The following is a 24,261-nucleotide window of genomic DNA, read 5'->3' on the forward strand; positions in this document are numbered from 1 at the left end:
TCTGTCTCATAGTGCAAAGTCACATAACTTTTTTTTCCCCCGATGCGCATAGAGGAATTTATTTGGATAATGTGTTTCCATCGTAGTTTATGGACATTTTTTCTTATCGGATTAGAAGTTTGTCCTACACAGATGTGCGCATAAGTTTTTCTTTATGCATATTTTTAGAATTTATGAGCATCTTGGTGTTTCCATCCAGTGTTTTTTGCGATATTCTAAAATGTGGATAAAAATAGGTGGATGGAAATGCCGCTAGTGAGAGGCTTGTACGGAGCCTAATTAAAGAGGGTAACAAACGGGTGTAGAGAACAAAACCCGCTAATGCCTGCAGCACTTAAGAAACATGGCCCCAAATTAGAGCCACATGACCAGGGTCTGCATTCACAGGGCCTTCTCTCATACTTTGCCACACACATGCACCCCCACCCCCTATTTCTTATCTCTTTTTCTTATCTAACATATGAACACCTACCTTTACTTACAAACCTATTAAGCAACTTGTCCTGACTTGATTAACTTCAGTTTCCCCACTTTGTTTTTTGGCAACCGTGTTACAGTTACCAAAAATGTTGTGTTTTGTACTCGGGCTCTGCATTTGTGAAAGTTTATGTGGTTTTTGGTAAAGTCCTTGCTATGTTAGTCTATCTTAACAAGCTTAGCGACCCAACTCTGTGTTTTCGTTTTATTTCAAGATCGAAAAACAGCTGTTATTGATTCCAAGATTTCAGAGAGTTAGAGGCCTGTAAATTCGCAGTATTGAAGTTCAAGAGGGCTGGCTCCAAAAAACAAGGCATTTTACTAGGGCAGTAAAAAACAGAACGACAGTACCTTGCCAAATACTGAGGCAATTGTTAAGACCTTCTGTGCCCTTTTATTAGTGTTTCCCATTCTGCTCTGGAAAGAATGGACTGAATTCCTGTCTCTCCTCCTATGCTGTTCTCCCCATTCACCTCACCAAGATTTCGCTGGCAGGGATGTCCTGTGGAGAGCACAGGGGAAAAGATCTTAATAATTCAGGAGCATTTCTTCCTAACTTGCCGAAATCGGCACGCAAGGGCAGAGGAGTTAAGGTACGCTGTTCTGAATTTAGCCACAGTGATGCATGCATGCCCTTGATCTTGAAACCCTGCTGACACCCCTGACATGTTTCTTGAATGACCACAACACTTTATGGTGTCTTCTTATAGACTGATGCCACATAACTGGGGTTGAAAATTCAGAGCTGGTTCTTGTTCATTCATATACTGGAATCCGATGTTTTCAGTGAGGCTCATCAAATATAATAGATCTTTCTGTTGGGGTGCACACAAATGTCTTTTTGCTGCTACACAATAGTCACACAAACACTACAATCCTCACAAAGAATCATGACAATAGTTATTTAGGACAGAGCAAAAAAGTGCTTGTGACCTGTTTTGCCTGTCTAACTGGACAGTTTTTGAAAGGATTCCCTTTAAGGATACATGTAGTTATGTCACGATGAACCAAGCAAAACAGTAATGTGCTGTATGAAGCATGCAAACTTTACTGCATTCCTCCATACTTTACTGTGCATAAATGTATTCTTGCTGCTTTGTTTATATTATCTCGTTTATTTCTCACTGCAGGTGTACAAAGGGCTGGACATCATCACCAATAAGGTTACAGAGGAGGAGCAAGCCCAGTGTCTCCATCACATGATCAGCTTTGTGGATCCATTGGTTAGTGGATATACTGTGGTGGACTTCAGGAACAAGGCTCTGTCTCTAATATCCTTTATGAAATGTCCGACCCTTCATAGTGAAATTCCAGACTACTCCAGGTCGAATTAAAATATTTAAGACATTTTTTCATGTCTGTGCTTGATTCATGAGCAAGTGACTCTTATAAACCGTTTTTTTTTAATGGATCAGTAACAAGATTCACACAGCTGTCTCAGACTTCGCTTGCATCTCAAGGCTTGTTCACTCCAAGGATAGTAACTATATATATAACTATTTACCAGAGATGGGACAAAGTCATTGTTATGCAAGTCACAATTAAGTCTCAAGTCTTTGCCTTCGAGTCCCGAGTCAAGTCGAGTCAAAGATGAGGCAAGTCCCGAGTCGAGTCAAAAGTCAAAGCCAACAAGTCTCAAGTGGAGTCCAAAGTCCTACCATTTTAGTTTCGAGTCATTTCAAGTCCTCTTACCACAGAAATAAAATTTATACAAATCATGTATGTCTGTAAGATTTGTACTTATTTAAAAAAAAAATTATACAATGACATTAATCAAATACAGTAAAAAACGGAAAATTTAAATTTTCACAAAAAATGCTTGTATTTCAACAGCATATTGCACTAGAACAATGGCCTGTTTTTGTCTCATGTGTGTTGGAGAGACTGATATATACATTTGTCTTTATCCGTCTAGCAGCAAGGTAGAAATGGTACTTTAAAACGGACGTTGACATGTTGGCGAGGTTTTCCATCTGAGTGAGCTACACTCATGTACCTCATATAATCCCTATTTTTGTTAGCATGAACCAGCAAGAGAGATGTGCGTTTACGGTCTCGTTGATACAGTATGGTACATCCGATAAGGTGCTTAGCATTCGTTCAAAACTTACCTTTCTTTGTGCAACTTCAGGGGTTGAACAAAGTTAGACGTTGTGGCAGCTCCGTCTGTAATCTTCGACCCACATGTTTTGCAAATTGTAACAAAATTTTTTGTCAACTACCTCGTAATTTTTATAGCCAAACGAAACTATCTTTGGTATCATTTTTCCAACTAGCGCGTTGTTGCTTGTTGCGCTTCAGTGGTTGTCTTACAATTTGCCTGCTTAGATGCTGTCGAATCAAACCAACGTGGGACTACAGTGATTGGATGTCATGCAGGCAGCGGGCGTGCTCTCTGCATGCATACAGGTGGTGCACATTTTTTTCACAGATGCAGATACACTGAAAGCGGCGCGGCCGTGTGAACGTTTTTTTCCCCCCAGGTTTTCATGGGAAGTAGCAAGTCTTCTCGAGTCAAAAGGCGCAAGTCCAACTGAAGTCACGAGTCATTGATGTTAAAGGCCAGGTCGAGTTGCAAGTCTTTGTACATTTTGTCGAGTCGAGTCTGAAGTCATCAAATTCATGACTCGAGTCAAAGTCACATGACTCGAGTCCACACCTCTGCTATTTACTACTACTGTCTACTATATAAATGTAACTAATTAAATATTTATTTTTTCTTTAAATAAGGCCTTTGATACCAAAATTTGATTCCATAGAAATTTTATAATTCCTGTCAACAGTGTCAATTAAAGCTGCTACTAACGATTATTTTTTTCTGTCGACTAATCTAACAATTATTTTTATTAAAATAAATTATTAATCTAGTGTTCTTTTTTTGATTAGCTAATGAATCCTTTGGATAACTTTACAAAAAAATATAAGCACAGTTTCTAATATAATATTTCAACCTTTATTCAATTTTTTTCCAAAAAATACTTAAATGTGGTTGAAGTTTTTACAGTATACAAAAATATAGAGGCAAAGAAAATTATTTTACTATGGTAAATATGAGTTAACGATAGCGTTTATAATTAAACCACTGTAGCCACAAATTTACAGTTGTCTGAGACAAACCATAAAATGTAGTCAGGGTTCTGCTATGGTTTATTTTCATAATAGGTAAACCAGTGATGGAGTACTTCTTTGGACTCAAGTCCGACTCGACACTCCATTCTCTGGACTCGTGAATCGACTTGGACTCGGACTCGAGGATATATAAAATCATACTTGAGCATTCATCACGTTGTTTTTGACTTAAAAAGTTATAAAAAAATATATATATAAAGTGTTACACTTTTCCTGTTTCGTGCCCAAGACCGCCCGGGATCTATTATTTTCCCTCACAGACACTGCTACCGCTCGCTTTCTTTGCTTGACAACACACTCACTGACGTCACTCACTTTACTTTCACTTTACTTTTTTCTCCAAAGCGCTCGGGCACTTGCGGGAAAGGATGAAGCTGATTGATTAGTTCTTGTCACATGACCCGCGGTGCGTTTGCGTCATTCTGAAAAGTTCAGATGTTTTTAACTCGATGCGGTGCGGACACACCTGGAAAAAAAGAGCGCGTCGCTTCCATTATGAGCGCGCATACCGCGCGGCTACATTGGAAATAACGAACTTGAGCGTGCAAAAGACGCGATATGTGAACGGCCCTTATCGATACATGTTGCTTTCTGATCAGTCGCGTGCCGTCACACACACATTCACTTGAACACATACAAACGCACTAAGGCTAAATCACCTGGTCACACACAAATGCTCTCTCTCTCTCTCCCTTTTTTTCTCTCGACATATCGTATTGATTTTTATGTTTTAAGTATCTTTAAAATACAATGTCCTGTAAAATGCACGTTTCTTTTTTCACCGAGTGTATTTCTGTAATACAGTGTTAAAGGATTAGTTCACACAAAATTTGAAAATGTCCTAATCATTTACTCCTCCCAATGCCATCCAGGATATCCATGGTTTTTCAAGGAAAACATTTCAGGATGTTTTCTTCATATAATGGACTTCAATGCCTACCAACTCAGTTGGTTGCTATTGTTTCCTCAAAAAATTAATAATTTTTTCCAATACGGGACTCGAGACTCGACTCGGACTCGATCTCTGGTAATGGTGACTCGACTTGGACTCAACTCTGACTCTGACTCGGAGACCTGAACCAGGAAGTTGGTCACCAGATAACACGGTAACCAGTTAAACCGTAATGCCGGAGAGCACCAGTATGTTTTCCTATTGTTTTTGTGATAGAATGCAACTTTCTCCATTCCTAGGAGCAGAAGGCGCCATTACGCGAGATGTAAACAGTGTGAACGGTGTCGTTGGAGCACTAGTGTCAATATCACAAAAACTAATGCTAGCCTAAAAAATAGAAAATAAAACTGTAAATTATGACTACATGTTGTCTTATTAAATTTGCAATAGTGATTTAGTCAAGAGCAGAGAGAGATTTTCTGTCAGAGAGCAGGAATATTAGACTGCTGTCACTTTAAGAGCTGCCAGGATGAAATATACTGTTACACATGCGTTTTCTTTTCCAGCTGTTTGCTTTCACTTAAGACCTAAATTACTGTGTTTACAAGGATACTTGCAAAGATGGCCATTTTGAAACATACAAGTGTGTATTTAAGCATTCCAGGCATTATAAAGCGGCAAAAATTAAATACTCCCACACTGTGAAATTTAGTCCGAATTAGTTCTCTTATGCAGCTGATTGCTTTTCAACTGCTTAAAATCACTTGTTTTTAAACAGCAATGCTTAAAAATGCATTCAGATGGTAAGTTTTCATGACCACGTCACACAGCAGCATCACATGAGCATGTAACCGTGATAGAAACGAAAGTTCAAAATCTCTACTGGTTGACATTTCTAACAGTTAATCGGGTCAACAGATATTTCGCCCACGTATGCTATATAGTTATTGTTATAGTTATCTTTCTCGGTGTGAATGGTCTTTATCTGTTTGAATCATGGTAATTGAGTTTACAATTGAAATTTGTCATTTGAGGAGCCAATTACTCCTTAGTCCCCTCTTAGGGCTGCAGCTATCGATTATTTTAGTAATCGAGTATTCTACAGATTATTCCATCGATTAATCAAGTAATCAGATAATTGTTCTTTATTAAACAGCAATGCTAAATATACAAGAGATAAGATAGGTTTGTTTCCTTTTTAGAAAAAAATACATTTTTGTTGCTGAAATTGCATACATTAATATCTGTGAAAGCTAAAACCCATTTAATGCATTTAATTGCCAAATTACACTCAAAATGCTAATATAATAACATTAATAAAAATATTAATAATATTATTAAACATAATATTTCCTAAACATGATATTTGTTTTTGATATCTTTCATGTTCTGTGTTCTGGTCAGTCCACAGCAGTTTTAGAAATTAATCTGTTCTAATAAGTAAATTTATTTTTGTGGTATGTTTTTTTGTATGGGAAATGTGTGTGTGTCACGGAGAACATGAACATCAACATGAATGGCGCTTAATCTTTCACAAAACATAGCTAATGTAGGGCCATCATAACAAGCCATCATATTGATTTACAGTCTTAATTTTTCCAGCGTTTTTTTTTTACAGTCTATGGTCCAGTTTTTATCGGGCTGTGCGTCAGTAATAATAATAAACACTGTGTTCCGTGTGTAGTTACAGTAAATGGACTAAATGAAGCCTCGAGGCAGATCATTTGCCTCAATGATTTTTTTTGTGTACGACTTACTCGAGGTATTTGAGGAATCGTTTCAGCCCTAGTTTCCTCAATAGTCTGAAACCTTGTGACTAGATAACTGGGTAACTAGTTGGACACTTTTGCCCAAATCTGTACTCCCCATAATTAACAGCTGCAGAGATACATTTAGTCGACATGTTTAGTTGATAGGCCCTTCTAAATATAAATGCTTTATATTTTGTCTCTGCAGATGAAAATAATGGGCCATTACTCAGCCTTTTAAGATATCATCTGCAAACTTCTAATGATCGTTCAGAGTCATTGTTCTTTTAAAATGTCATCGCCTCCCTGACATCAGTGACACTGCTTTTGTGAGACTGTGCCTTGTTTGAATGCAAATCCCAATATTTAAATTTCTCGTCTTTTGTGGAATGTGGCATTTCCCAGCGAGCCACATGAATGGCTGTGGCATTTTCTGAGTGGGTGCTGGGTTGTACTCCCTCAGTATGCTCTTTCAGTAAATGCAAAGGCATAACTGGAAATGCATGTACCAGAGACGGAGAGCGAGACGCGCCGCTGTCCTCGTTTTCCCCGCCTGCCTTCTGCAGATGTTTGCTGAGAGATGAGGAGGATATTAATAGCTGAGGGAGATGCTGTGAGGAGGTGGGGTGGATCTCACAGTGTCTAGAGGAGCGATGCCGCAGACACCTCAGACACTCACGCACAAGAAATAAGGAGTGTCAGGTGATGAACTATCTACATAGAGCTTTTTCTATCAGGATAGGATATTAGATAAATAATATCGTCCCCACCCCTTTCCTGCTTCTTGCTCTTCTCTCTTCCTCCTTTAATTTTCTCCATCTCCCTCCCGAGGGATCACAGACTGATGTGGGTGGGGTGGACAGCGTATGGCCAGGCTGCTTTGATTTTGATGCATGTGACCTGGAAGTGTTTCCGGGAGTGTGTGTTTGTCCGTCTTGATAGAGGGGGAGTGCTGATGCTCCTTTTCTTATTGAAGCAGTTATTGAATTGCTCCATGGAGGCAGCCTTTGATGCCTTTTATTACAATCTTTGTTGCAATTGCTAGAGCTGCTATAGATCTAGGAATATGATATGCAATGTTTACTGCATAAAAAAAATAAAATAAAGTAGCCTTGGTGAGCATAAGAGACTTAAAAAAAAGTGGGGGTGGGGGGCCTTGAAAATATTTTACTCTACCAATGGGGGTTTTCTGGCAGAAAAGGTTTGGGAATCACTGGTGATCTCAAACACACAAACTGGAAATACAATGGCACAATAATAATTAAAAAGACTGTCCAAGCCCTTACTTTTTCTAGTTATATAAGGTTAAAATATTTTGCCTGTAAATTTTTTTTTTCCCCCTCATATCGCAATATAATATCAATATTGCCTGGACAGTGTAAAATATCGTGATATGAATTTTAGCTCATATCGCCCACCCCAACAATGTGGTTTCACATATATGATCATTGTGCATAATTTATTTCTTGCTTTTAACTATACTGTCCTAATCTGAAGAATTATTTCCTTGTCTGTGAGTTTGACTTCCTTAATATCACACATAGAGGATATGCATCATCGGCAAAAGCTGCCCATCATTGTCGGAGGCACAAACTACTACATTGAGTCCCTTTTATGGAAGGTGCTCATCAACCCTGGGGTAAATGTGAATTTTACTGTTGTATGAGTATAAACAATTGCTCTGTTCCAAAATCTATTCTGCTGCCTATGTGGGCAGCATTTTGAAGTGACAATGAAACGAAAGTAGTGACCAGTCTTTTATTCAGACATACAGGTTATATGTATTATCGAAAAAGAACAAATATTATGTGGGAACTGTGTATTGGTTGATTCGCATCGAGGCAGATATAGACTTGAACTTGCAGTCCATTGTAAAAAAGGATGGGATTTTAAAGAAACTGATTGGAGAAGTTCGACATACGTCACCAGAATACCAAATTTTGATTTCTTTTGAGTAAAAATTAGACGTTCATCCATTGAATTATTCGCAAGAAGATCAGAAATATTCATTTAAGTAGAAATGGTCAGTTTCATGCCATATGCGTGCCTTTCACAGGAAGCCTGTTTCATTAGGTAGGAAACCTAATTATTTTGCCTTTTAAGATAACTTAAGAGAGAAGACAATTCCAGAATGCATTTTTATGGTATTTGATCAAAGTTTTTTAAATACTCTTTTTATTAAATATAACGCTGTTAGCTTTGCAACATGCTAATTGAAAACTATTGAAACCAATTGTTAGTCTCACTGTTTGTGTGGCACACCGGGTTGCTGCCTATACTGAGCTTTTTAAATTGGTCTCTTATGACATTCTGTGATATTTTGAGTGCTGATTTAAAAGGCAGTAGACAATGTGGCAACTCACTACATTTTGAAACAGCGCTAGTAAGTCTGAGTAATATTAAAAGGTGTTCTATGCATCTGTTGGCAGATCTATTCTAATCGAGTCCTCTGTCTGCCCTACAGCAGGGGAGTGAGTCAGAAAAGGGCGTGGCTTCTGAATCAAAGACAGAGCTTGAGAAACTGGGTGGTCCTGAGCTTCACAGATGGTTGAAGGAGGTAGATCCTGACATGGCAGCCATATTGCACCCTCATGATGCACGCAAGATTGCTAGGTAATTATTTAAGTTGTAGCACAAAACATTGAGACAAAGCTTGTCCCAGTCACAGGAAAAACTACATTATATTTCCATTGAGTAATTATTTCTACCTTTATCACAGATCAGCATGGTATAATTTAAAAGTATTTGCTAGAATTCAGTGTCTCTGAAAATAGTATACAAAGTAGTCCAGTGTTAGAAAGTAATGCTGCAATAAATTCAGGGATTAAGTTATTACTTATTTTCTTAATTTGTACTTATTCTGGGGCATTAAAATTCAAACTATCACGTTAAGTTCCTTAAATGCACAATGGTGATAGTTAATTGGGCTTTTTAGATACCAGTCACCCTATTTACTGCATCTTTACCATTTATTATTCTTTCAGTGAATACTGTTTTTTGTTATACTTATGTTTTTTTCCCCCTCGTGCATTGTTAGAAAAGGAGCGGAGTTGACTTAAACTTGGGTAGAAACCTTATCGTATTGTCATGCCATGTTACATTTTGGCATTTGTTGGGCATCAATTTTTGCATTTATTTTTTTGCACTTGTGTGGGAGAACTGCTGATGGCTCAGGGTTCCAAGCGTGTTACACACCAGATTTCACATGCCTCAATTGGTGTTTGATTGGTATCAAGGGGCCGATAAGCGCCTCTTCTGAGCACTTGTGCTCGCTTAATTGATGCCAGCCTGTGTGCCACTGCGCCTGCAGTGTTGCTGTGGTGGAAGAGCTCCTCTCCCACAGTTCACACTGCTGCTGATATTTCATTTCACATTGCTCCTGATATCCGCTCCTTTTGAGGAACTGACAAGCTTGAGAAATCCCATGCACCTCTGTAATGTCATTGTTCAACCTTTGTTGTTTGTCACTAGTTGATGGTAAGTTGATTGATTACAGGAGTCTGCAGGTGTTTATGGACACTGGAGTTCCACACAGTCGTCTTTTGGAGGAGCAGCGAGGACAGGATGGAGGAGGTTGTCTCGGTGGTCCCTTGCGGTTCCAGAACCCTTGCATCTTCTGGCTCCACTGCAAAACGAATGGTAGCTTCATTGTAGAATGGTACTTTAAAATGTATGCAGTATCTTTTATTTAATTTCATCATTCATCCTCTTCTCTAGCTCTAGATGAGAGGTTGGACAAGCGTGTGGATCAGATGTTGTCGCTTGGGCTGATTGACGAGCTCAAAGATTTTCACCAACGCTTCAATGAGAAGATGATCAAAGAGAACAGGTAGATTTCACTGTTGTGAATCAGAATTAAAAAAAAAAAAAATTCACAGTGAATGATTTTTGGAACTGAACACTTTCCTGACAAAACATTATGGCTGGCAGTTACATATAGTTTGTGCGATATATATATCGATATTTTCTTTATAAGCGATTTGATATGAGGCAGTACAGTTTATATCGATATACAGTCGCTGATAACGAGCACATCTGAAAATATAAGCAGAGGACACAGACTGAGCTGAATGAATGTGTAATTTACATTTCACAGGTTTATTCTCCATATGTAAATTTTGCAATGGAAATATTTTGTAGTTGGACAATGAATGTGGCATGTAAAATTATAAACCTACAAATAGCCTAAGTCTTTTTATGATCGCACCGACTGTAAAGCGACTGTAATGAGGTAATCAAAGTAGCCTTACACAACTCTGTGCTTTTGTTTTCATTTATTACAATTTTTCAATACAGGTTCACACATACTCCGTCTACAGTGCGTATACAGTAAGTGTATGCGGTGTAGAAGCAGCAGCTAGAGCACATTATTGTAATTAAAATAATGTGCGAGCATGAATCTCTCCACTTGCAAACAGATTTCCTTTGCTCTGTCACAAAACCAGACACGCGTGCTCATATACACGCTGCTCTCGTCCTCTCGCTCAAACTGTGTCCTGTGCACTCACAATTCTCTATGCTCATGTGCTAGGTATTAATTATTTTGCACCTTTCTATTTCTAACCTTTTCTGTTCACATTTTTCACATCTTTTACCGTGTGCAGTGAACGCTTTGATCCGTTAACAGGGGCTCGGAAAAAATACTCATCACAGACTGTGTGTGAACCTGGAGTAACGCATTTGCCCAGTCTGTTCTGTTTTGTTCTCACATTCCATTTAGGCACGCTGCATTCTGATTGGATCGGATAGCATACTGCGGTAGGTCGGGCCGCGAAAAATCGTGCTATAAAGCCATTTAGAAATCGCGCACACTCAAATCGTGATTTTATGACCATTTCGATTAATTGCACATCCCCTAAATAAATAAATATATATATAAAATACAGATTTTTTAAAAACAAAAATGAAAATACAGAGATGAATAATACTGTAAATTAAGAGATATGAACTTTTGCCCATATAGCTCAGTAACCTATCTATTGTGCACCTCTATTTTCGAGATCCTCTATTTAGTTTTGGAACGAGGTCAGATTTCTGTATTCATAATCCTTATATTACCTTTGCATGAACCATGTGAAACTTCTCACACAAACTGCCTGGTACAAAAGCTGCGCAGCTGTCTTTTCTTTTTCTCAACTGTCAAAGAAATACAAGAAAGCGAAGTTTCACCAGCTGAACCTGTTCTGCAGATCAGACCTTAAGTTAACAAGTTCTAGCATGTTTATCACCTGCTGTTCTTGTCAGGAGGGGGTTCTTGTCTTCAGCCATGGTGGCAATCCAGGGCTTTGACAAGTGAAACTTTTTCAATAACTGACATAGATGTCAGTTGAATTAGCAAAGTGACTGAGCCGGTCGAATGACTCTGATTTGTTTTATTAATGTCAAGAGTACATGGAGTTATGAGAGGTTGCATTAACACGTGTATGACTTTGAATTCACATGAAATGTATTGGTCTGTACTGCTGCTTAACATTTGATGTTGCCTTGACATTAGCATTAGACTGTGATTCAGGGCCATTTCATTGAGTGTCCCGTATTTATGAAGACTAACTATCTCAACCTTGTGTATATATACTTTTATATGACATTAAAATGACCTGGCCATTACAGCTTATCTTTTTAATATGCTTCTCAAATCCAAGCATCACCATTAATGATGATTTTGCTTATGTTAGGTTTATACAACTCATTCGTGATAAACTTTGAGACATAACTTATCCCACACCTTTTGAGATTCAGACAATTGGGAATTATTGCATGAAACCCTGGCATGTGCTCATGACACCCAAACAAGAATGCGTAGAAACACCTTGGAAACCACTCTTAACAGCCTAATTGCAAGCACTTAAAAAAACTCTAACATGCCCATGCAACCACTCATAACATCCTAAAGGCCGGGACACTTGCCGGCTCTGGTCAGGCTCATGTCAGCAGCAGTTTGGCCGATTAAACATATTGAATCGTGTTGGTGTTAGTGAGAACACTGATTGGATGTTCAGTTTAGTGAACGAGTCCATGCAGGAGAATTAAAGCGAAAGTGATAAACTAGTAAGTAAATAAAAGCATTAAATAGAAGGCTGTTCTAATGTTACGTGAACTTACCTAAGCATTTCAATATAACAATATTTTCATAACCTGAAATGCTGAAATTCATTAACGTCACTGATGTTAAAAAAAGTTGCTAATATAGACAGAGCTAATTCTTCTAACACAGGCAGGGAACGCATGTGTTAGTCTGCAGTCAGCTGTGGTCTGTGCGGTGTGATCAAGTGCAGCTTTTTGGTCCAGACGCTGCCGTTGTGAGGTGACTACACTGTCAGTTTTCATCGCTGCTAGTTCTTTGAAGTTGGCTTGGTGTGTCCTGGCCTTAACAATCACATGGAAACACCCTATCAACAACTCGTAACAGCCTAGGAATGACATTGAAATGCCCATGCAACCACTAATAAGACCCTATTAATAATAAGGAAACACCCTGGTTAACACTTATAATACCCTTATAATCACATGGAAATGCCCATGCAACCACATATAACATCCAAGGAATCACATAGAAACACCTTGGCAACCACTCATAATAATTTTACTTAGGGTGCGTCTCAATCAGCTCCCTAGCTTCCCAGCTTGTGAATCAGTAGATCGTGTACTAGTGCGGTCAGTGGTAAGTTCCCTGACTCACTGCATGTTGGGCAAGTGATCACTCGAATTCCAGTGACACGATTACGTAGAGCATCAACGGACAACATGGTAGAACGTCATCACTGGAATTAATAAACAACAGGCTGGACCCATCTTTTTAATTTGATATTGTATACTCTTTTAACACATCGTTCTGTTACATGTTCTTACAACATTTCGGCCGAATATTAGTTATAAATGTTAATTAAATGTGTTCATTACTTGTCCAGAGATGTGCGTTTATGTTGAAATATACTACAAAACAGTTTGTCTTTTCAAATCTTCTATCGTATGTCATTTATATTTATCGAGTTGGCTCGTGTGGTTTATGTTTTGTGCTTCGTAAATGTGACATTATTTCCGGTAAGGGAGCGTAGTGAGCACCGATGCTCTCTAGTTTTTGCGGTGCATTGTGGGATTTTTCAGGGAGTGAATGTTCCAGTGCACTGCAAGGATTTCATGATTGAGACAGCCCTTAAAATGGCCGACTCCCTGATCAGTGCCCTTACTAATGAACAAAGGGAGCTGATTGAGACGCCTAGATATGCCTATGCAACCACTTACAACACCCTAACAATCACATGAAAATGCCCTGGCAACCCTTCATAACAGCATAGGAATCAAATAAAATGCCCCAGCAACCACCTAAAACACCCTAGTAACCACATAGAATTGCACCAGCATCCACCAATGACACAGTAGTCTAGTAGCGGTGATTTTTGCAAAGACATGCATCGTGCAGTGGCGCAGTGCCTGTTAGTGCATTAGCCAATTAGGCTATAGATATGACAAAGCAGATCACGTTATAATCTTTGGATCTTGGAGTGATTAGAACATCAGCGAAGCCCATGATGCTGTGTCCTGTGCTTTCATCTGTATTTACTGATGCACTAACAATATTTGTTAGGAAAGGTGATTAATTATTGATTGTTGCTGTCACATGCTCTGTTGTGCAGGGATATTGGCGGACGGACTGCACTGCGGTGTGTCTGTGTGTGTGGATGTTGATGACACAGCAGTGTCTGGGTGTCTTTGGGTGTGGCTTCTTCTGATTGATGGCCTCCCCTCTCAGACGTCTTCATTGGCAAACATGCAACCCAAGCACATTTCTCCTCTTTCCTCACGTCATCCCACTCTCTTCCTCCCCCATTTCCTCCTTTTTTTGTCTGCATCTGCCGCCCTTCCGCCAGCCCTCTCACCTTACACAGGGAGCAGTCACAAGGCAGCAAGGTCAGACTCTGCCTGTCTCTCCTTTCCATTCCCTCTGTCCAGTCAATAGACCCCCTCCCCCTCGGCCCGTCTGCACCGTCTGTGTCACTGTGACTGGCTGATCTGTTTTTTGAGCTGTATGATGACTCATTTTTACCCCGGGGGCTGGTGTTCTGATGCACCCAGTGACCGCTTTTCCATCTAAAATTGGGTCCCATTTAACATTGGATGTGATTTCACCCTCGAGTCTGATCAGAAGGCCTAATACTTATAATATTGCTATTTAAATTATTTTGTAACCAATCAATAACATAGATAAAATCTTCAAAGATAAATTGATTTGTCATTTTATTACAATAGCGTTCGGTATTTTTGTATTATGAAATGCATTTGAAAATTATAGCTGAAACCATGGGAGCACTTTAAACTATTTAAAGAACTAAAGAAGTATGTTGTTTCATCTGAGCTGGTTGATGCTTTGACAGATTGCTTGTGCTCTCAGAATTATTTTCCCAGTGCATAAGTTGTATATGATATATATTTGCAGCTATGAAGTGTTTCAAATTCAAGCTCTTGAGAGCACTTTTATTTCACAAAAAAGCTTGTCAATGTGAGTTGCTGTTAAATGTAATAGACATAATTGAACGTCAACCAAAACTAATTTGTTATACATCAGATAAAGGTTCATATTTAAATTGATTTAATATATATATATATATATATTTATTTATTTATTTCACCAATTGTATAGCATGACATTTCACTAATCGTGAAAATGTTTTGGGCCAGTAATTTATTTATATATTTTTGTAAAAAATACTTAGGCCAAATCCCAATTCTATTTTATACCCCTTCCCCTTAGGAGAAAATATTCCCCTAAGGATTGGGAAGCAGCACAAGTGTTTTCAAAACTGACACCAATAAGAAATGTTTCCTGAGCAGCAAATCAGAATATTATTATGATTTCTGAAGGATCATGTGACATTGAAGACTGGAGTATTGATGCTGAAAATTCAGCTCTGCCATCACAGCAATTAACACTTTAAAATATATTCCAATAGAAAATGGCCATTTTAATAGTAATAGTAATTGTAATAGAATTTCACAGCATTACTGTGATACTATATTTTTGATCAAACAAATGCAGCCTTAGTAAGCATAAGAGACTTATTGAAAAACAAAAATCCCATTGAGCCCAAACATGTGAATGGAAGTGTAAAGTTGTTATAATTTTTGTTAATGGCTTTAAAAAATTAAAATAAAGTTTGACTTAAAAAAAAATTCTTAAATGTGGCACTTTTGACTTTGACCAGTATTATGTTACCCTAGCAACTGCTTAGCAACACCCTGGTGAAAACCCTGAGCATTCTAGCGTTGTGGTGCTGTTATGGACAAAAAAAAGTTACATTTACTTTAGCAAAAATCTAGTATTGTTCTTCAGCTTTGTGCATGAATAATGGTAATTTGGTGTACATAAGGTATTTAGTTTTCTCCTCCGTGTTTGCAGTCAGGACTATCAGCATGGCATATTCCAGTCTATTGGCTTTAAAGAGTTTCACGAGTACCTAACAGCAAGTGAGAACATCAGTCAGGAAGAACGTGACAAACTGAAGATTAAAGGTAAGCATTCATTCACCTCATTTTGCTTGAGCTTGAATGTCTTCAGTCTTTTGTTGTTAAACTGTAAACAGCTGTCAGGTCAGGCCTTGAGGATGAACACAGAGTGAGAATGTTGATGTTCTTGAAATATCTGTTTGAGAACAGTTATGAAACCTTTGCTGACTTCACAAAAGAGAGCAAACTAACTCAGACCATCATTCTGAAAGCATTTTTATGCTCTTCCAGGAAGAATGCATTTGAAGCAAAAACTGTTTCAGCAGGGATCAAAATTATCATTACATTATCATTGTAATATAAAACTATAACTACCACCAGCAGACACGTTTATGGTACATGTCCATTATTAATAGCTGGTGATTAATTCTCATTACAGTATTGATTACTTATGATTATGCCAACATGGTTGATTCATGTGTAAAAAAACCTATTAAAATAGTACAGAGGGGGACACAAAGTATTTGACTTGTCTTCAATTTGAAACATTTTTCTTTAAATACCAATATGTGAATTATTTGATTAACCAGCATTACTAATTCACGTAAAACTGGTAATAGATTGACAGTCCTGTTATTTAGCAAATAGGGGTTGTCTTCTGATTTTCAGTAGGGGATTGATCGCTGCAGTGGTGTTGAACTGTGATCAGATGTCTAAAACATTCAGTGTTTAAGACAGAACGCTCTCAGTCTCTGTTAACAGCTGCTGGGGGGCTGTAGAGAGGGAGACGTCTCTCTCTTTCTCTGTGTGTGTCAGTCAGTTGGATTGGTGTCAAGATCAATTAGTGGCATGCTAAGCATGAAAGCTGCAGCACTCATAACGGTGCTCATGTCTGCTGAGAGCTCATAAGTGCAGATTGCTTGTGTTGAGTGCTGAGCATTACTGACTTGTCAATAGACCATCAAGTCAACAATGCTGCTCTTGGATTGGTTAGTTTGCTCTGAGGTTTATGTGATAGATTGTGAATTGTATTAATGTTTTGTAGGGATGCCGCTGTCTGTGTGATAGTACTTCAGTGTATGTTTGCACTGTTTGTTGTGGGATCTGAGAGCGTTTGGACCTGCATTTGGATTCTGGTAAAGAAAAGAAAAAAAGTCATGTTTTTTACAAAAATATTTAGCAGCAACTGTTTTTTAACATTGACAATAAAAATAAATGTTTCTTAAGAAGCAAATCACTATATGTGACCATGGATCACAAAACTAGTCGTAAGGGTCAATTATACTGGATAAATAAGCTTTGCATTGATGTGTGGTTTGTTAGGATTGGACAATATCTGGCCTAGATACAACTATTTGAAAATCTGGAATCTGAGGGTGAAAAAAAAAGAAATCTAAATATTGAGAAAAATCGCCTGTAAAGTTGTCCAAATGAAGTTCTTAGCAATGCATATTACTAATAAAAATGAAATTTACAAAGCATCTTCATGGAACATGATAATAATTTTGGCCCATACAGTGTATTTTTGGCTATTGCTAGAAATTAAGACTATGGTCCAGGTTCACATATAAGAATGATTTCTGAAGGATTATCTGAAACTGAAGACTGGAGTAATGATTCTGAAATGTCAACTTTGTCATCACAGGAATAAATAACATTTTACAATATTCTAAAATAGAAAATGGTCAATGTAGTCTGCATTTTCGCTGTACCTCAAACTGAAGGATGGCGCTCTGTTGTCGACTGCACATACTTCAAACACACGAGGGGCTCGTGATGCAATCATTTCAGCTTTTGGTGCCACAGGTTACTGTAAAATTTAACATGGCATGATGACACATAGTTGTGTAGATAGAGTTGGATATTTAATTTGGAATGAGGAGCTCAATAAGAAAGTTGTACACAAGTGCAGATGTTTGTCAAAATAAAAGCTTTAGGGTTTATCTGGACCACCTAGCAATGCTGTTTTTAAATTAAATGAATACAAATGTATTAATATTGCATGATAAAACTAATTTTTGCCCTAGCAGTGCAACATTAAAAGGATATTTCACACAAAAAAGAGATCATTTACTCACCATCATGTCAATTCAACCAAATCTTTCATGCATAAAAAAGTACAAAAAGTTCAAAAGTCTCTGAAGCTCAAATGTGCTCCATATATGTGTGGTGATCATTGTTTATATGTAAATAAGTCTGTTCATCAAATAAAGCAACTTGTATCGCTTTAGGAGACAGGAATTAAACCACTTGATTTAAATGCATTACAAGGTCTTTTTGTTGTTTTTGATGGTTGAAAGTTTTGTTGGTGTCGACTTTGAAAGGAAACTCTTTTTATATATATTTTTGTATATTGAGTGAATATTTTGGGTTGAAGTGTCCTGTTAAATGTAACCATTTAAATCCCAACATTTGTTAAAAAATCATAAATTTGCCCATTTTGGTGAAAATCATACATTTGACCATATTGTGTAGTCTTGGTTAAGGGTGCTCCGATTGATCGGCTACCGATCACTATTGGCCAATAATCACATTGGTATGATTGATCGGCAGTCTCTAAAAACCGATCTCAAGCTGATGACGCTGCCGTGAGAGGTTTGGCATGACATGCAGTGGCACCGGCGCAGTTTCTGTTTGCCGTGGGTGAAATAATTATATTGCTACAGGTGCATCTCAATAAATTACAATGTCGTGGCAAAGTTAATTTATTTCAGTAATTCAACTCAAATTGTGAAACTTGTGTATTAAAAAAATTCTGTGCACACAGACTGAAGTAGTTTAAGTCTTTGGTTCTTTTAATTGTGATGATTTTGGCTCACATTTAACAAAAACCCACCAATCTCAAATTAGAATATGGTGACATGTCAATCAGCTAATCAACTCAAAACACCTGCAAGGGTTTCCTGAGCCTTCAAAATGGTCTCTTAGTTTGGTTTACTAGGCTACACAATCATGGGGGAAGACTGCTGATCTGACCTGATTGTCCAGAAGACAATCACAAGGTGGGTAAGCCACAAACATTCATTGCCAAAGAAGCTGGCTGTTCACAGAGTGCTATATCCAAGCATGTAAACACAAAGTTGAGTGGAAGGAAAAAGTGTGGGGAAAAAAGATGCACAACCAACCGAGAGAACTGCAGCATTATGAGGATTGTCAAGCAAAATCGATTCCAGAATTTCAGTGAACTTCACAAGGAATGGACTGAGGCCGGGGTCAAGGCATCAAGAGTTACCACACACAGACGTGTCAAGGAATTTGCTGAACCACAGACAACGTCAGAGCCTCAGGAGAAGAAGCCCCGTCTTACTTAGGCTAAGGAGAAGAAGAACTGGACTGTTGCCCAGTGGTCCAAAGTCCTCTTTTCAGATGAGAGCAAGTTTTGTATTTCATTAGGAATCCAAGGTCCTAGAGTCTGGAGGAAGGGTGGAGAAGCTCATAGCCCAAGTTGCTTGAAGTCCAGTGTTAAGTTTCCACAGTCTGTGATGATTTGGGGTGCAATGTCATCTGCTGGTGTTGGTCCATTGTGTTTTTCGAAAACCAAAGTCACTGCACCTGTTTACCAAGAAATCTTGGAGCACTTCATTTGGAGCTGATTTCATTTTCCAGCAGGATTTGGGCACCTGCTCGCACTGCCAAAAGCAACAAAAGTTGGTTAAATGACCATGGTGTTGGTGTGCTTGACTTTCCAGAAGGCTTTTTTTTTTTTACTGCTCTTATGAAGTATTATAATTTGTTGAGAGAGTGAATTGGTGGGTTTTTGTTAAATGTGAGCCAAAATCATCATAATTAAAAGAACCAAAGACTTAAACCAATTCAGTCTGTGTGCATTGAATTTAATACACAAGTTTCAAAATTTTAGTTGAATTACTGAAATAAATGAGCTTTTCCACAACATTCTAATTTATTGAGATGCACTTGTATATTTCTTAAATGAAATGACTTACAATGTAATTTGACAACCTTGTGTGAGAAGTAACTCCCTTTCAAATTATGCTAATGGCTTCAAATCACCACACATCGCATCTGTCTATAAGTGAGCTGCACAGGTGACACGAATCGTCACTTGCACAATCGAGGCAGTATCACATCGTCACTAAAATTTATAACAGTTTAATTTAAATTCTTGCCCGTGTTTAACCATTCAGCGCTTTCACGCTCCCCTGGAGACCATGTGCTCATGCACACTCGGAGCGCTCATGCCAGGTTCACATTACTCCCTTTGCCGTACGTATGCGGTGCATATTTTGTTTCGCACTCATGTTAAGGGAAAGCGTTCACAGTGCACACAAGGTTGCGGTCCGTCAGCGTGTCTGCAGCAATGTAGAGATCGTCTATTGTTGCATTACAAGTGCTGAAATAAGGTTGCTGTCCATCAGCGTGTCTGCAGCAGTTTAGAGATCGTCTATTGTTGCATTACAAGTGCTGAATTAATGTAACAAGCGCATTGTTTTTAGTAAATATGAACATGGATTGACACGAAAATGGAAAGGGCACTTTTAGATGAACAAGGCAATAAGATCGCACTCGAGGAGGAAAAAAACAATGTTCTTTATGAAAGGCAGGATTGCTTGTAATAGTTTTAAAAAGGAAAGGCAGTAGAGCTGACTAATTCTGTCAATGGTGAGTTTGTGATAACGTAAGAAAAGTAGTTTAAATGTTTTGCCACTTGCTTGAGCAAATTAATATATAAATCTAGAAGTAAATGTTAAAGTAAAAGCATTAAATACTTTGTTGCTTATATTTATTGTATAAACATGTCTGTTAAAGATTTTATTACTGTAATGTGTAAATTATAATTGCAATGCTAAAAAAGCATTTTCAGTGACAGTGATGTTTGAAATTGAAATAATGGATAAATGTTGTCTTTGTTCCTTTGTGGTAACAGCCGGGGATCAGTAGTGAACTCTTCTGTGAAAGCACAGTCTGTGCTGCTTCCCCTCTCACAAGAGTCACCTAAGAGGGGAATTCCCCCATTTTCAAAAATGAAATTCAGGCCCTGAATAAATTTCTAAAAATGCTGATTGGAGTATAACTGTATGTAGTTATAAATTATAAAAAGAAGGCTTTAAAAAGATTGGTATCGGTTATCGCTATCAACAGATATTGCTTTCTGTGATCGGTGATCGTGATCGGACACAGTCCAATGTGCTCTGGCACCAGTGGTAAGAGGATATACTGAAGGGGAAGTGGATTGAGAGGGGGCGGCTGAGGGTTTTAATGAAACTGCCTCTTCCTCTTCCCCTCCTCCTCCAGGTTTTGCTATTTAGCACTAAAAATTGTGTCCATAAAACCATGGTGCATGACTCTTTTACTTTATCTACCACAAACATCTACAAACTTTATTTTCTCCTCTCATAGGGATCGAGTCTCTCAAGCAGGTGACCCGCCGCTACGCCCGAAAACAGAACAAATGGGTCCGCAACCGATTCCTCAAGAGTAAGTCTCACTGAATACACACACTATTCTTAGTTTGGGTGCTGGTATGATGTAGTGGTCAAGTTCTGAAGGCAGCTTATTTGATCCCCAAAAGGTAAAAAACTGCAGGTTATTCCAGCCATAATACTCCTGGAATAAATTCATGCATGAATCCTTTTAATGCGAGTCTCCCTTTCCTTTCCATCCTGTTGTTTGTGTTTGAGTTTAATGGTCTGTGAGGTACAGTCTCCGCTGCTGGATGCTAAGTAACACCACAGCTGTGCTAGTTCAGAGTGTATCGTAGCCACTGACTTTAATTTGGATCACACTTGCTCTCAAGGGAAATGTAGCCGCAGTTCACTCATTTCAGTTCTGAATTCATTCGTGTGCATTATATTCTGGCTTTACTCGTGGCTTGTCTATTGTATATTGGCTTTAATTGCCCTCAGAGGTTACTGGAGCTGTGTGTGTGTCTTTTTATTCCGCTTTCTTTTAGTACGGTCCAATGGTCAGGTAATCACAGCCGTTTTTAACGAGATGGACTTCACACAGACCATTAAACACACAAACGGTTGTGTAGAAATACTATGTGTGTGTGTTTGAAGGCTACCCCTCCCTTACAGACAGCCTCAAAATTCCAAGGCTCAGGGTTCAGTATTTACTGGCCTTGGGTTGATAAAAGATCAAATGCTTGTAAAGCTTGGGTTTAACAGTATATACTTTTACTTATATCTATCTATCTATCTATCTATCTATCTATCTATCTATATATATATATATATATATATATATATATATATATATATATATATATATATATATATATATATATATATATATATATATATAAAATAAATAATATGTGTGCTGGTGACGTCAGGGTGTGAAGTTTTTCTAGAGAAAGGAAGTGAAGGACTCTTTATAGAATGAAGAATGTACACGAAAAGCACTATTAGTTGTTCGGATAAAAAAGCTGTGAAGTTAAAAGGAGGGTGTGTATGCATGTGGCACAGGGGACGCTCACACAGGTTGTGTCTTGGTGTATGCAGAATCAGCTAGGGTTAGGGTCCCATGGGTGGGGTGTTTAAAGATAAATTAATTTAACATAACTATGCCCATAGAGCGGGATGCTGAGAAAACACTAAGATGTGGCACAGTGGTCTGCCTAAAGCTTATGTACATAGAGTGCAGTAGCTCATTCTGTGTATAAACTCTTTAAAGAAATAATTTTCCCAAAAATGTTGATCCCTTTGGACTCTGACCTCAGTTTCTGAGGATCCTGGACTGGATTACCCCTTGCTCCCCATCTCTACAGAGGCTACCAACAATCCTGTTAGCCCTAATGAGATTAGGCAGAGACAGTGGCTAGCCCTCATTAAGAGTAGTTTTGTGTCTCGCCATATGCAGCCAGATCCTAAACACAAGGGCAGTTGGCTTTAGGTGAGGTGTCTGTGAACGTGGCCTTCCTCTACGGCCTCTCTTCATCCCTTGAGTTATATGAAGAGCCTCATCTTTAACAGATGGTCTGTTGCTTTGATAAGTGATCAGTCCTGTAGTGTGGTATATTTAAATTTGCCATCCTAATTACATTAGACAATAATTGCATAAGAAGCAAGCTAAATTTATCTCTACATTTCCTCTTTTAACAGCTCTGTTGACCAGTTGGTCTCAAGTTCAAGACCATTTTTTTTTATAACTAGTTGAGACTAATTCTTCGGGTTAAAGTCCATGCCAGGTCCTAATGCTCCTGAAAATATGGTCTTGAACTGTTACTTGAGACAGATTTGAGTCAGAGTCTAGTCTTGTCTGGAGTGAGAGTGCTACAACACTGCTATTAGATTTCTAAGAAGCAGCTAAACTCTTGGGTCAACTTTTACTGTTGCCTTACTTCCCAGGTTCACCAGGGCAGTGGACCTCAAGTCATTGCAACTCAAGGTTGTTTTGTCCTTGTTTGAACCCCTTGCATCCATCCCCACCACTCTCCCACCCATTTAGCTGGACTCTGACCTGCTTTTGGTCTGGTTAAGCTCCTGTGGCTACCTGTCAGTGGCCTAACTGATCCTTCCCTCCACACCCCACGCATCCCAGGGCCTCATGGGGCCCTTAGCTGACCGCTCTAATCCTGCAGGCATTAGTGTACTCCTTGGAATTCAGATTGGTAGCAGGAGGTTGGAGTCTGTGGTGTGGCCTCTTGGGATAAGGACTGTGGGGTCATTGAGGGCAAACTTGGGTTCATTATCCTCCTGACCTCTACGAGGTGATCAACTATTCATCATTCCTTTTTCATTTAATTTGTTGGTTATTTGTGAATTAAGCTCTAAGATGATATGTATGGGCCAGTTTGGTATAGTGATCTTGTTGGCCCAAGAGGGGAATATCACTCTCAGAGCAGTCAAAAATTCGTTGGAAAAGATATTCTTGTGATATGCCACCCTTGTTAAAATCAACTGATTTGCAGCCAGTTGTCAGTTGAAATAGTCAGCAGACTTCCTTTTAGATCTTTGTCCGTTTGAACCCTACTGTTGACAGTGTAACAGCTGAATTTGGGATTAGGGTGAACCTTAGCGCCGTTTCCGTCTGTGCTTCCCCAGGGAGATTGGGCCGAGTGACTGGAAGGTAACTGTGACAACGGCTCAGTTGACGGCTCTGGGAGGCAATGTGAGCATTAAATAACAATCTCTTGTCTTTTGTCAACGATAGAGGAAACCTGAGTGGGATGCGCAACAGGTGCCACATAGAAAAGTGTCCCCTTACACTCTGCACACCTCAGGATACGCCCAAAATACATTCCCGCTGGAAGACTGCTGTCAGCTGCTTGCATACACAGGCCTTTGTGTGCATTAAATGTGTGTTGATGAGCTTGTGAGAAGACGTACAGAGAAATACTCTGGATGGCCACGTAATGTATAAGCAAATGAGATTAAGGGATGATAGACACAAAAACAGCTGTTGAGGTGTTCCGCATCCTACAGTTGGAAGTCTAATGGTTACAGCTGTCGGCCACTCAATCTCTTAGCCCTCAGTTCCTGTTCGGAATTTCCAAAATTTACTGACAAAGTCCTACAGCTGTCCCAACAGGTGTCCTGTTCTGAAATCCGTATCTACTACATCATTCTTTCCTGCCCTAGGCTCTCCTATCTCACAAACAGCAGCAGGTGT

General features: G+C 38.8%; 1 protein-coding gene across 5 annotated transcripts in view; it reads left to right on the plus strand.

The window, feature by feature from the left end:
- Positions 1–24,261, plus strand: part of trit1 (tRNA isopentenyltransferase 1) — a 48,556-nt gene that overhangs the window by 17,154 nt on the left and 7,141 nt on the right. Inside the window, exons 2-8 of one of the 5 annotated variants that reach the window (XM_059556621.1) lie at positions 1,608–1,700; positions 7,793–7,885; positions 8,714–8,859; positions 9,743–9,885; positions 9,964–10,075; positions 15,641–15,753; positions 21,046–21,123. In XM_059556621.1, the coding sequence (XP_059412604.1) occupies positions 1,608–1,700; positions 7,793–7,885; positions 8,714–8,859; positions 9,743–9,885; positions 9,964–10,075; positions 15,641–15,753; positions 21,046–21,123 (778 nt within the window). Of the gene's footprint in view, positions 1–1,607; positions 1,749–7,786; positions 7,886–8,710; positions 8,860–9,742; positions 9,886–9,963; positions 10,076–15,640; positions 15,754–21,045; positions 21,124–24,261 lie in introns of all 5 variants that reach the window. The other 4 variants (XM_059556619.1, XM_059556620.1, XM_059556618.1 and 1 more) reach the window with 4 other exon arrangements.

This window comes from Carassius carassius, chromosome 8, assembly GCF_963082965.1.
Source record: "Carassius carassius chromosome 8, fCarCar2.1, whole genome shotgun sequence".
NCBI lineage: Eukaryota > Metazoa > Chordata > Actinopteri > Cypriniformes > Cyprinidae > Carassius > Carassius carassius.